The sequence below is a fragment of the Malaya genurostris genome, chromosome 2 (genome assembly GCF_030247185.1).
Source record: "Malaya genurostris strain Urasoe2022 chromosome 2, Malgen_1.1, whole genome shotgun sequence".
Taxonomy (NCBI): Eukaryota; Metazoa; Arthropoda; class Insecta; order Diptera; family Culicidae; genus Malaya; species Malaya genurostris.
In genome coordinates, this window is record NC_080571.1 from 244,038,436 (window position 1) to 244,051,802 (window position 13,367).

At 37.1% G+C, this 13,367-nt stretch overlaps 1 protein-coding gene across 4 annotated transcripts; it reads right to left on the bottom strand.

Annotated features, from left to right (window-relative positions):
* Nucleotides 1–980: 980 nt before the first annotated feature.
* On the bottom strand, nt 981–10,891 carry LOC131428452 (putative ankyrin repeat protein RF_0381). Of its 4 annotated transcripts, none has more exons than XM_058592409.1 (6): nt 10,499–10,891; nt 3,076–3,352; nt 2,591–3,012; nt 2,245–2,483; nt 2,028–2,180; nt 981–1,854 (listed from the first exon to the last, which is right to left on the bottom strand). In XM_058592409.1, exons 2-6 carry the CDS (start codon nt 3,336–3,338, stop codon nt 1,537–1,539), a joined length of 1,395 nt encoding a protein of 464 aa, XP_058448392.1. In that variant the 5' UTR covers nt 3,339–3,352; nt 10,499–10,891; the 3' UTR covers nt 981–1,536. The 4 variants fall into 4 exon arrangements, with proteins under 4 accessions (XP_058448392.1, XP_058448394.1, XP_058448391.1 ...); XM_058592411.1 differs by having other exon boundaries at nt 10,798–10,874; XM_058592408.1 differs by lacking the exon at nt 10,499–10,891 and adding an exon at nt 3,915–4,227.
* Nucleotides 10,892–13,367: the final 2,476 nt, after the last annotated feature.

Sequence of the window (13,367 nt, forward strand, 5' to 3'; positions counted from 1 at the left end):
ATATCAATCGCATCGGCAATCAATGAGCGTCCTGGTGAGTATAATATCAAGAGAATTTAAGTTATGACAGATCGGCTATCAGACACTCAATATGTTATATGATGATTGGTAGAGCCTGGTTGGCAGCAGTCCAGTGACATAAACTTTCCAATCTTCGTCGTGCAAAGTTGCTCGTTGATAGTGACATTTAGCAGCTCTGCTCCTAGTACATATGTGTATGATATTCAATCTAAATAGGGTAAATTAATCAGCTGCATAACATGCTTTGTGATTGAACATGACCATTAACATCGATTTTTCTCAATTCCCAGAGATTGGTGCACCCAAGCTCATATAAATTGACTAAAATTATCAGTGTATAAGTTTTGGTCAACTGTGTGAAGGGATTATCTTAGGCGATATTTAATAATTTCGCTAATTTACTCGCCCCTCCGTGCACTTTAGCTGATCGCATCTAAACGATTTTCTGCGTCAATCATTTCCGATCAAATCAGTAGTGATTTTTTTATTAGAATTGAGATCTTTACTGATCTCGACAAAATCATTTAGAAATCAGATCAGTTGTGATTACGCAACGATGATTTTTTCCTTGGTTAAGATCAATTGTGATGAAATCAGTAGTGATTTTTTTAAGCACGCGATCAGTGATCTTAAGATCAGCAGTGATTTTTGATCACCAAAGATTTTTTATTTTTCCCAGCCCTGTTTTACACTGATTTTTTGAATTTGCTTCGTGAAATCCGAAGTCAAGCTTAAAATTTTCATTCTTGAGTTAGATTCGTCTTACTAGTTTTACGTTTTGTAGATTGCATTTATTCCTTTTGTTTATTTGTATCTGTATCATAATAGTATTAATCTGTTTCATCATTCTGGAGATAAATTCTAAATTCTCACTAATCTCACTAAATGTCCGTTCAATCGGTTATAGCTCCACTGCAGTGCCATGAGAAAGCAAGCAAAAATTAAAAATAAGTCACTGCTTCCAGTTTTGAATAAAAATTTATTGAGATTTACAAATTAAAATAATTATATCACCACCAAGTTACATAGTCTGTAAAGTGTTATATACGGACTAAATTCTACGTTTATATTATTCGATACCTAATCGTGCTAGTTTGATTGTATTTTTAAAAGAACCATTTCAATAATATTCAATCATTTTCTTTTTAACAAAACCTGTTTTTATTGTACCAACTTTTTCTTTCTGCCCAAGAACCCCTACTTCGCCAGAAAATCATCACCTAACGAAAACCTGTTGTTGAAAAGGGGCAGTGGTTCGAGTTAAGCGAAAATATCCTACACACCAGTTTTACATGCGATCCTTGTTTTTACTGTGTTTCATCTAATTTGGCATTGGGAATACAATCGTATGCTTTAAAAAGTCTTATAGGTTTTTTCAGCTTATCGCTTTCACAGTAAATACTGTGAAACAAATCGACAATTCAAATAACTAAATTAAGTAACTGCTTTCAAAAAGTAGTTTGTACCTTCTCGTTGGATCATCGCCTATAACTACAAAAAAAGCGCACAGTACGTTCAGAGACTGTGCTCATACAGCAAATAGCTCTGCAGCTCCCTTGGGATGAACAAGCTGGGTACAAACTCTGGCAGATTGCGGCCAAACATTCTCCTGAAATGGGCACGCACGCGAGATTTCAGCGGGACTGGTGTCGTGGCGCGTTCCAGTAAAAACTTTCTTTGATAATCACCGAGGTCTCGATTCCGGCGGATCATACAGGGATCGAACTCCTCCGCCGACTCCAGGATAATGCGGAACGATTGTGACTTAGGGTCCATATTATTAAGGCAGTTAAGGAGACCGTCCGAGTCGCGGAATTGGGTTTTTAGGATCACCTGAAATAGTTAGGAGATGAAACGTTTCAAAGGGTGAGCGTTTTGGTACTGCTTATTTCTAATTAGAAAAAAAAATTGAAATGTAAAATTTAAATTGCAAATTTGAAATGCAATTTTTGATAGTGGAGATTTTCGTTGCATTATTATTAACTTATTGGTAATTTGTCACTTACTCTGGCACCATATCTCAGTAACAGGCGGAGCTCTTCCGGGGTCACAACTTCGTTGCTGGCAATCAGTTCGGCTAACGGAGGTCTCAATATGGCATTTGTAGCTATGTCTCCGACAACGCGGACATTAGGATCGGCCCCATATGATAAGAGCATCTGGAATAAACGCGATTAGTATTGAAAGCATCAATACAGGAATGCCCAGAAGGCGGAAACAAACCTTCATAATTTCAACTCTGTGAGGAATGTTGTCCGCACAGGCCACGTGCAGTGGCGAGCCTATGACGGGACTGCAGCGATTCACATTTGCTCCGTTTTCTAACAGTATTCGTACCAGGGCAGGGTCTCCGCGCAGCACAGCCAAATCTAATGGGCTAGGAGAATCAGGTTCGGGCAGTGGTGCAGGAATATCCACTCGTGCTCCCTGTTTAATAAGCAGCGTTACCAAAGAGGCGTTACCTGTGGAGTGCAGAGAGTTGCAATCGTTTTGTTGTTTGAACATCAAAAAAGTTGATTATTTCAATTGGACCTGACATCCGAATAAATTTCATAACAAAAACCTGTACCTGAAAGAACGGCATAATGAAGTACTGTGCGATAGTCATTTCTGACATCTGTCATGGCATTCACATCCGCCCCGTATTGTAGAAGCAACAAAACGGAGTCAATATTTCCGTTCGTACGGACGGCTCTCATCAGTGGTGTGATTCCGGATCGATCCCGAGCTTCCGTTTTGGCTCCAAACATAAGCAAAAGTTCCAGACTTCCGATATCCGTAGCCAAATTGATTTCCGATCCAAAGAAATATCTCTTATTTGAATCAGCTCCACGCTCCAACAAAAGTCTAGCTACGTCGTAATGACGATTGCGAAGGGCTAAACGAAGCGGCTCGTCACAAAGTGTAGTTCTAGGGTACGGATCATCGGTTGGCTCACGGTAGTCAACCTTGCAACCAGCATCCAGTAAAATTTTTGCCAGGTGATAGTAACTGTTGAAATATGGTATTATGTAAACTTTACAGTAGTAATTTTTCAGCACGTTTATCACATACCCATGCTCCGCCGCTAGGTGGAGCGCACTGTATCCAACCTCATCGATTGCATTTATGTCGGCGTTACGCACCAGAAGCAGATTAACGGCAGCTTCATTGTTTTGCCAGACCGCGTAATGCATGGGACGTAGGCCTTGGGTAACCTGTTCGTTGACCTTAGCTCCGCAAGCTAACAGTATTCGTAGTTCATCCATCGGTACCATGCGAATGATGGCGTCAGCCAAAGCCCTCTGTAGAGGGTTGGCGGCACATTCGGCCGGCATTGGAATAAGACGACCTGTAAGATGTTAATAATTAGTTTTAAAATCCAATATCTTTCATAAGAATAAAATTAGTACATTCGAAAATTTGTCGAGCTATCGTTAAATACCAGAACTGGAACGAACTATCATGAACCCGTTTCAGTTTTCTCATTCATCGCGCACTTCCATAATCACAGTTCCGAAGGAGACGCTTGGTTATTTACGACATCGAAAAGTTTATTTCTGCTGCAGACTGAATATTATCACGAAAACACATACAATGTAAAATTTACAAACATTCATTTCGTTTGTTTTTTTCCTCATGACAATTTACAAAATTACATTTCCTGCCCACTCGAATGAACGGCGTCGATATATTTCGGTATCCACTGCCGAAGCTCTCACGAAAATGTTGCTCGTCAATTGTCGAGTCGAGTATACAAAAGTGTTACAGCTATTATCTAATCGCTTCAACACGTCTGTTTTTTATGACACTTGAAAATAAACCTTCGAGAGTTTCTCTGGAGTGTATCGTCTATTTCTTCATCTTGCTTTCTGATCGTTAATTCCTGGACACATCGTTTCTAATTCACTGACCTCTTTCATCCATGATACTAATGATCCCTTTATTGGATCGTGCCCAATTGAAAATACAGTTTTCCTTCCCGATGCCGGTTGAGGAGTAAACTTTTTGCGTTGTTGCACTCCCGCTACCCTAGGAAAATCACATGTGAATCCAGACGCTACCCGGTACGGCGAAGATTGTTTCAAACAAAGACTTTTCTGTATTGCGTTCTAGGGAAAATATTACTGTACTTTGAAACTGTTCTTATAAGTACACTGTGCGACGCGCGCACGTTTTCACTCGTTACTGATGGTTGTAGAAGATTTACTTATTGGATTCAGCTCCCTAACTGTGCTGCGTGAGCATAGATGATCAGCTTGGTGTGAAACAGAAAATAGGAACGAACGAGATGTCAACGGGGATGTCCCAATAATGCATGTCTGTACGGATGATAGCGGTTACGAGAGGTGTGGAAATCGTGAAAATTGTTCTTCAATTTTGATTTTATTTCCTTTTATGATTAGAAAAGTGTTGCAATCTATTTGAAATTGATTTCATAACCGAAGTATAAAATTTTCATAAAGGATAAATACTTGAAAAAGATAACTGCCATTGATTTTTCTCCTGATAACAAATCCGATACTGGAGTCAGATATTGATAAACTGTTTTACAGTCGTTGTACTGATTATATCGATTCAAATAATAAAATGTAAGGAAATAATAGATTACAAGCCAATCTACTTTAAATTTAGCTTAAGGTACGAAATCTCCAGAAAAAAACTCAACCAGATTTCTTAATAATTTATTTTTATATGACATGTTTTCAAAAACCTGTTTTGATCCTCCAAGTGGAAAAAAGATGCCTTTCTCATACCACTCATATTCTTATACATAATATTGTGGTACTTTTCAAAATGTTGTTTTGTTCATTCTCAAAAGAAAACAAAAACAGTGTGATTGCATCAACTAGTATAACCTACGAAATGAACCAGTTCTCGAATCGGTTAAGCTATCTCTAAGAAAACGAAGTGAGAAACAGTTTGATGGGCCGTCTACTGACAATGACTGCCGATTTTAATAATTTTGAGTCCAGTTTTTTTTACATAGTGACTGAATAAAATTTTCAACACTCTTCATACTGTAATTCAGGAATGCGGTATGCGACCATAAGACCTTTCATTTAAACCTAAGTTTGTAAAAATTGATCAAGAAAACCTAGTGACATTATCTGACACACAGGCTCGACGAACTGAGTCGAATGGTAGAAGATACTTGGCCCTCGGTTCAAAAGTCGGGTTTCACAGTGATTGCATAATCTTTCTATATTAGAAAGGCAGAACATGAAGTTTTGTATGATCACAGTCAAGGATGGCTTTTCTCGTTAAAAAGAACGCTATCTAGCAACTTTTCACACGATTCAATCAGTGTCATCAAAGAGAGGCGGATATCATCGCAGCAACAAAAAACCGGCATTGTTCATTTAACATAGAATGGACTCCAGTGCGAGAGCGAATTTCTCTCGATGACCTGTCTGAGAATCAAATGTTAGCACGCTGCTGTGGGGATTCTCTCTGAAGCAACAAACGGTCGCTGATTCTCGTTTCGCGATCCGATTCTATATGAGCAGTTGATAATTACGATAGAATCATTTTACTATTGCCGCTTATTCTAACTATGTGCATATAACCTTTGTATAAGTTGTGTCTATGAAAATGTATGTGAATGCTCCACACAAGGGCTTTAAAATATTGCAACCCAGTATGAGAATCATCAAGTCGAATCATCGATTCGATTTTCTGCGATAATTGTCAACTTGCAATTCTCTCTTGGTAAGTTCCATACAGCACCGATTATTATCAGACGGTAAAGTTTTTTTAACGGCCGTGAAATACTCAGAGTATGAAGTGGAGCAAAGAGATTTAGAAAAATTCTCTCACGGTTCATGCATTGAGAGACACAAGTTCTTGTAGTATCTTCTACCGGGTTGAAAATGTATACAATATAAAGAAATATCGAGCAGCTTCTGTCGAATTATCGGCAATCACCAACTCTGAATTCACAGTTCTGGCTCTAGATCGACGTAAACCTTTTGTCATAAAGTCAAAGGAATAAATCATTTTTTTCTTTCTCGACGATTCATCTAGCGGGAACTGATGTTCCAACAATGGTTGTTTTCTTTCGTTTTTATGTAGCACCTTGATGTAATAGAGAGATCTATTCCATCTTACTTGGTTTTCGGAGGAGAAAGTACTCAATTTAAATTATTGAGGATACATACGAGAATCAATGGGCCATATGCCAATGCTGTGAGAAATCGAACAAACGAGAATCTGTATTCAAGGACATCGAAAACAGTTCTATACTGGCCCCAAGCAATCCCTGAAAGTTGACAACAATGGAATAAATTTAGCCATAATCCTTCGAAAGAATCTACAATCAATTCAGTAAGTATAAAAAAAAGCAAAGCCTTGGTATTACATTCCTGTAGTGGAGCTCGAACATACGACAACTGGTTTGTAAGTCCAGTGCCCTATGTATTCAACCGCCAACCCGGGACGCAGTAAGTATAGTTACTTCAAATTAATATTGATTATTTATAGAAAACACCTTTCAGATATAGCTTTCACTGTAGGGAAATCATTCTAGGATATGTCGAAGTGCTTCAACGACATGTCAATCAACGATTTCCTCTGACATTTTTAGGCGTTGACCTTGTAATGTTAGAACCGGATGTCAGACTCGGATATATTATGGAACTATAAGACCTGTTAATTTGAGTTTGAATTTATGATAATCTCATATGAGTTTATGGCACTAGAATATCTGCAAAATGCAGAATAGAAAAAAATATTAGCCAATTTAAAGAATTCGCTACTTATCACATGGTACTTATGTAAAAAAATACTCTTGAAATTGACATTTTCTCTCTTAGCAACCTATCTCCGGAACTGGAAGTTGAATTTGAAAAACAATCGGGATATTCAGTCATCTTCGAAAAAAGCATTATTTTTTTTATCATATCACCTTGCAATTCCCGAACCAGAAGTTGGATCAAAATGAAATTAGGGAACTTTATATGAAATCGCAAGTTTCATCTAAGTGTGTGAAAGTTGGTTCAGCCGTCTCCGAGACAGTTGAGTGTCATTATTTTCACTTTTTTGGTTCATATCTGTCACTGTCATTCCGGAACCAGAATTCGGATCCAAAAGAAATTCAGGAGCTTTGTATAAAACCATAAGACTTTCAATTTGAATCTAGGTTTTTTGAAAATTTCATGGTTTTTCCATCTTTAAGAAAATTGAGTGACATTATTTTCACATTTTTGGTGCATATCACCCTGCAATTCGGGAACCAGTCTTCGAACTGTAATGATATTCATAAATTTTGTATGAGACCTTGCGACCTTTATTTGAATCTAAGTTTGTGAAAATCGCCTAAGCTATATTCGAGAAATTGAGTGGCAATATTTCTCACACACACATACATTCGCTCTGTTCGTCGAATATGATTGATATATGACATACGGCCCTTTGGGCTTCGGTTGAAAAATCGGTTTTCACAATGACTACATAGCCTTTCTATATAAGAAAGGTAAAAAATCCGTTTTGACTGTTACGTCACTCAGAGAAATTTGTCGATCTCGTCGAGCTGAGTCGAATGGTGTTAAATAATAGGGACATTGATCAGAGCTTTATCATATATATTTGGTTGGGGTCGGGTAAGTCGATGCCTTTCACGCAGCCCATCTGCACACTAAATTATTCTTGCCAGGTTTCGGCGAAATTTTGCTGAAGTTTGCTGACATTTCAGCTACTCATAGCAGTGAAAATTTCTCTGAAAATTCTGCTGAACATTTCAATGAGCTTGAGCTTGAGCTCGAGCGACCACCCCTGGTTGCTACTCCGTTACTGATCGGGATTAGCTGAAATTGTACAGGGAGTTTCTAGATGATCCATCCTGGGACTGGTAAATCATCCTTCAGTGTACATTTTCTGGTAATCCCAGAATTCATTGATCAGGCCCGAACGTGGATCGTCTAAGGCGCCGGCCAGGCCCGAACGTGGATCGTCTAAGGAATGGGAAGGGATGTTAGTCCAACACTTGTTGTTACTAGAGGCCGTATATACTACTGCGCACTCCACAAGTGTCACGGGAGAAGGATATTTGTTAGTAAAAATTTCAGTATTGGTATTATTCGCGCGCGACTCAGTATGTTCCGGTTTCAAGATGCTCGGATGCACCACTAAACTCGCTGATTTCCCGAGTGAACGTTTCAACAATATTCTATATTGAAGTCCCGGAAAGTCTTGATCCACAGCTCTTATTCGAGTAAATTGAAGAAAGATTTGAAATACTATCACGTAACGAATAAAAACTTACCAATTTTTTATAAATGAAATTACGTGTTACAAAATAAACAAGTGAATAGGATTTAGACAAAATAGTTGATTCATTGCATTGACATATTCTAAACAGTTGTTATAAAATCATTATTTATTATTCTTTATTATTTCCGCTTTATCATTTTAATTACTTATTAAAATTAATAATTGGTTATATTGGTTGATCTGGGCAGCCGGCTACCAAGAAAAATCTTAATTTATTGTTTGAAATATTAATATCAAGTGTTTTTTTACTACGTGTTCAATATATCGATATATGTTATCTCTGTTATTAACTTTGTAATATCAACGGATTTGCGCAATAGTTTTAGATTATTTATTTTTTTATCATTCAATTTATAATCCTGACAGACAATCAATAACATGGAAGAAGAAAACATTCCAAACAAACCTTTTTTTCGAAGTTAGACGGAAATTGACAGGTTGAATGAAGAGATAATTTAGTAAAATAGAGTAATCAGAAGTGAAACATTGAAAATATCTGATAACTGAAAGGAAAAAGAAACTCCTGCAATTGTCGCCTTTTACGACATGGAAGCAGGAACCCAGTGGATCTATTCTTGGTTCATTTTTTCCGCCGGATTCCACACGGCATCTAGGCTGGTACTGTCCGGAGAGAGCTAATAGGTACTATCAATCTCCTAGTGGACCCCAGCCCCTGTCTGCTGAATATTTCAATGAATCAATGCAAAAATTAATGACAGCATTCTACTAAATTTCAGCAATTACGTTGTAATTAATAAACACTTTGGAACTCATTGCTTATTACTGCGTTTACAACAAAGAATGTTTTACTGAATGATATATAGCAAATCATTTTGCTGAAATAAATTACGAAAATTTGGTGTATGGGTTCGATTCCCAGCCCCGTCAGAAAATTTTTCTGGTCCGAATAGGCGAGTGACCGGTTGAAGCTTCTATAATCGAAACGAAAGAAAACAATTTTAGCGCATGTCTGCTGGACAGATAAATGTTACATATAAATACATACCGTGGCACCAGCGCACTAGTAAACATCTGTGTGAGAAATATGTAAAACTTGATCAGTCTTGACAGAAAATCAGTCTCGACAGTTCATTGAAAATATTGGAAATATATCCAGTTGATATGTGATAAAAAATGGAAATTTATGTTACATTCAATGGAAAATCATGTCAAATATAGAGTTTCATCTTCACTTTTAGGTCACCTTACTAATTTCGTTATGTTTAAGTATGTGGTTGAAAATTTTTAACTGAAACAATCAGGGCAGTAACAATTGTCACATTGCAATTTTGTGACTAATGATGTTCGTATATCGTCTGCAAACATATCGGCTTTTAAAAAAATCACCAGACTGCTTGACGGCAACGCCAGTTTTAGAGATAGTAAACAGCTCTAACCGACATGCCGATAATTATACTTGAGGAATCGTCAAACATTTGGAGACTGTCGTGAAGTGGGAAAGCTGCCAGAATAAACCGACTTTTTGCCAACAACACAGGCAGTTATAGTTACTCTCGGTTTCGATCTCGTAAGCCTGAGGTGCGCAATTTGGTTCCTATGAAAATCACATCATCACTCCAGAGAGACACACAGTATGCCGTTTGATAAATTGCTTTCAGTGTAATTGATTTAGATCTACGACAACTAAACAAGATTGACTTCATTCCAAACACTGGGCTAGCCTGGGAAAACGGATACAAAGACATAAATTTCAAAACAGTATATAATATGTCGTAAAGATGATGAAATGCGCGTGTGTTCCACTTTAGTTGTCAAAACATTACGAGAATATACAACAGTAATTTAAGTCTAAAATAGCAATGAACATATGCGAAAAACGCAATATTTCCTGGCTGCGCATTTGCTTACAATGGCTTACAGGAGAAGAGACAAGAAGATGTGTGGAACCGAACGAGGATGGCAGTTTAGAAATGATTCGGGACACACCCGATATCATAGCGTAACTATTAGATTCAATTTATATACCTATGAAATTGGAAACTAATTATAGCTTTGCAGGGTCAATAACAGTAAATGTGATTTGAACATAAGCTAATTTTAGATTCCTTTTTCAAAGAATGGAGAGCTCTGGGAATATATGTATTCAAAAAATCAGTTTATATTTTTTAATGGTTTACTTGATATTATGTGTAAACCGAACTATATTATTTATTAACTACTAGAGTTGAATAAAACTGTGAATAAACGAAATGAAAAGTGCGCTCACCTGATAAATGTCGACAATGAAAAACTAATCTGTAACAGTTATACTTCACAAAAATACTATTTGAAAACCAGCCAAATGCACTATGATCACAATAACATAAACAGTACGAAATAATTTTAATACACCAAACAAGTTTTTAAACCCGTGTTCCAAGAACGCCAAAGTTAATCACTATTCAATTTCGCCCTAATTTTGAGACAAAGAAACTGCTCTCAGAACGGCTTATTCCGCATTACAATTTTTTGATCTATTTTCTCCACAGCGAAAATCAGTTTCCACTTTCTGCTTATTTTTCTCACCCAATCTAAGACTAATAGTAGTAGTTTGTTCACTTCAACTGCTTTCCTCCTCGGAGGATCGATGTTGACTGTTTTCTGTGCTCCAAGATTCAATTGGTCAGGTCTGTTGGCTTTCTCTATAAAAGCGGAAAATCCCTACTCAATACTAACAACTACTGATCATCTGGGTGAGAATGAAAGAGATAGAAAATACGCGCAAATTTAATAAGCCGCAATACTTTTGCCAGAATAAACATAAACAAACATGCAGATATCCAAACGAGTCGCGATTTCCGCTTTTCCCAGACACTGCTTCCTTCGTGCGATGAACCCCTCATGCAGAGTAGCAAGCGTCGCGACGCTCATATTCTTACCGTATACAATTCCGCACGACATTTTGGCACCCATATGATCAGAATGGTCACTGCCTGTTCTATATATTGCACAAAGACGCTTCTGGTATATGGACACGGACTTAGTTATTATCCGGTACAATCTCACTATTGGGGTACCACGCTTAAGCCTATTTCAAATTATCTGCCACCTAGAACAAATCACGATTTATATATAAAAAAAATTGTTGTGCCAAAAAACATGTCTTGTGTTCATACGTATTTTCCTTGCTTTCGCGGTAAACTGTAATTCGGGGAAAACACCGAAAATTGACGTCGCAAAAGAACATACGCTTCAGTATCAGCGCATTTCAGATTGATTGAATCACGTGGTGTCTGGGGCTGGTTCGGAATCAGGGGGATAAATTAATATGCGTCGGTTGCTGCGACGAAACGAAATCAAAACAAAAGTAATGTTTATTCGCCTAAAATTGTGACAATGCGCTCACAAACAGAGAAATATAAACAAAAAAAACATTGCACCAGATTCATGTCCTACTACCATCATGACTTTTCATGGTTCTTATTTTTCGAAGGTCACTGCAGAAAGGAAACGTATTTTTTCATCATCATTATCTGGGTTTCTTCGGCTGAAGATGGCGACTGATTTTCCTGATACGATGACCCTTCTTTCTATTTACGCATTTTCACATTTCCTGCATACAATGGAAGCTGATTTAAACTGACTGAGTTCCGTGACTTGTTGAGTTGAGTTTTCGAGGACTAGGCTTAGCACTAGAAGCAAGCTATTACTCCCAAACTCATTGTGTAATATACCTTCTACACATCATACTGGCTTCCTCTTTGTGTAGTCTCAATCTCGACCTTTTCGAAAAAGACAACTTATTGTTTAGGAGCATGTGTTGAGCTGAAACTCGTGCTTTATTTTTTTCTTCCGTGAGTGTCTCAATTTGTATACATTTTCCATGCGTATAGTCGCGTTTGTATATAGAAATTTATTTACGGTAGTACATTTTACTAAAATGTGGAACAAGAGCTCAACGAACTGTATCGAATTGCAAATATTCGATCAGTGTTCCCGGGCCTTCAATCGTGTTGATGGAACAGGTTAACTGTGCTTTAAAAATAAGTTGTTCCTAACCTTCCTACACGGAGAACCCTTATATCATAAAATTGCGATATCGCAACCAATATGGTTTTTGATTTGCATATATTCAAGTAGTTGAAAAATATGTTGTTTTAAATGCTGTCAAATGCCGGAGACAGTTGAAAGCAAAACAATAATCGCAATGCAAAATCAACAACTTTTTTAGTTGAAATCTGTTCGCGTCGCTTCAAAATGTCAATGAAAACAACATCGATGATTAAAGCGTTTGGTGAAATTCGATTTGAGAAATTTATGATTCCATCACAAGTGTTTATCTAACAGCGGTGTTGTGATAAATTTAACCTTGTTTAAGTTGAAAAAGATTTGGTGACCAATTAGAAAATGTTAATGAATGATCATCTCGTAATCTTTCAGGTATGCGCAAAAATTCGATCATTGATTTACTTCCAGTGAACTGTTTTTCTTCCGGCTGTTTGATACCGATGATGATGTTCATGCATTAGCAATAAAACGCTTATTGACATGAATTTAATTTATAAAAGTAACAGGAGCGAAGGGTTTCAAACACACAGAACGCGCTGCGATTGAATGGCGCGTTTGAATTGCCGTCGCAAAATTCCAATTCCCAGCGGTTGATACACACAAGCTCACATAAATTGACTAAAATTATCAGTGCATAACTTTAGTTCAACCGTTTGAAGGCATCATTTTAGGTAAATTTAATAATTTCGCTAATTTACTCGCCCCTCCGGGCACTTTTGCTGATTAACAACGTTTTTCTACACCAATCATTTCCGATCGAATCAGAAGTATTTTTTTTAGAATTTAGATCTTTACTGATCTCAAAACAAACAAACAAATAAAACCGATTTATTTTTCTATTAACAGAATTTTGTTCCAATAACAACACCAGTTATTTCAACTAAAATATTTGTTGAAATTGAAAGGTATGTGTCCTCACTAATTGACAGCATTTTTTTCAAACAGTTAAATTTTTTGTTTCAACCATCGTTTCTGCTAATCGAAAAACAAAAATGACAGTTTAGTTAAAACAACAGTCGATTAGTTGTACCAAATTTTAACCAATCGAATTCAGAAAATCAACTAATATTCTGGTTGAAATGGGATCG

What these genes read in the sequence shown, in the direction of transcription:
- LOC131428452 (XM_058592407.1), bottom strand. Translation starts at nt 3,489, where the DNA reads ATGAGAAAACTGAAACGGGTTCATGATAGTTCGTTCCAGTTCTGGTAT. An exon ending in CACCTAGCGGCGGAGCATGG is followed by an intron (nt 3,013 to 3,075) that starts GTATGTGATAAA and finishes ATATTTCAACAG; the next exon opens with TTACTATCACCTGGCAAAAA. An exon ending in TCATTATGCCGTTCTTTCAG is followed by an intron (nt 2,484 to 2,590) that starts GTACAGGTTTTT and finishes TGCACTCCACAG; the next exon opens with GTAACGCCTCTTTGGTAACG.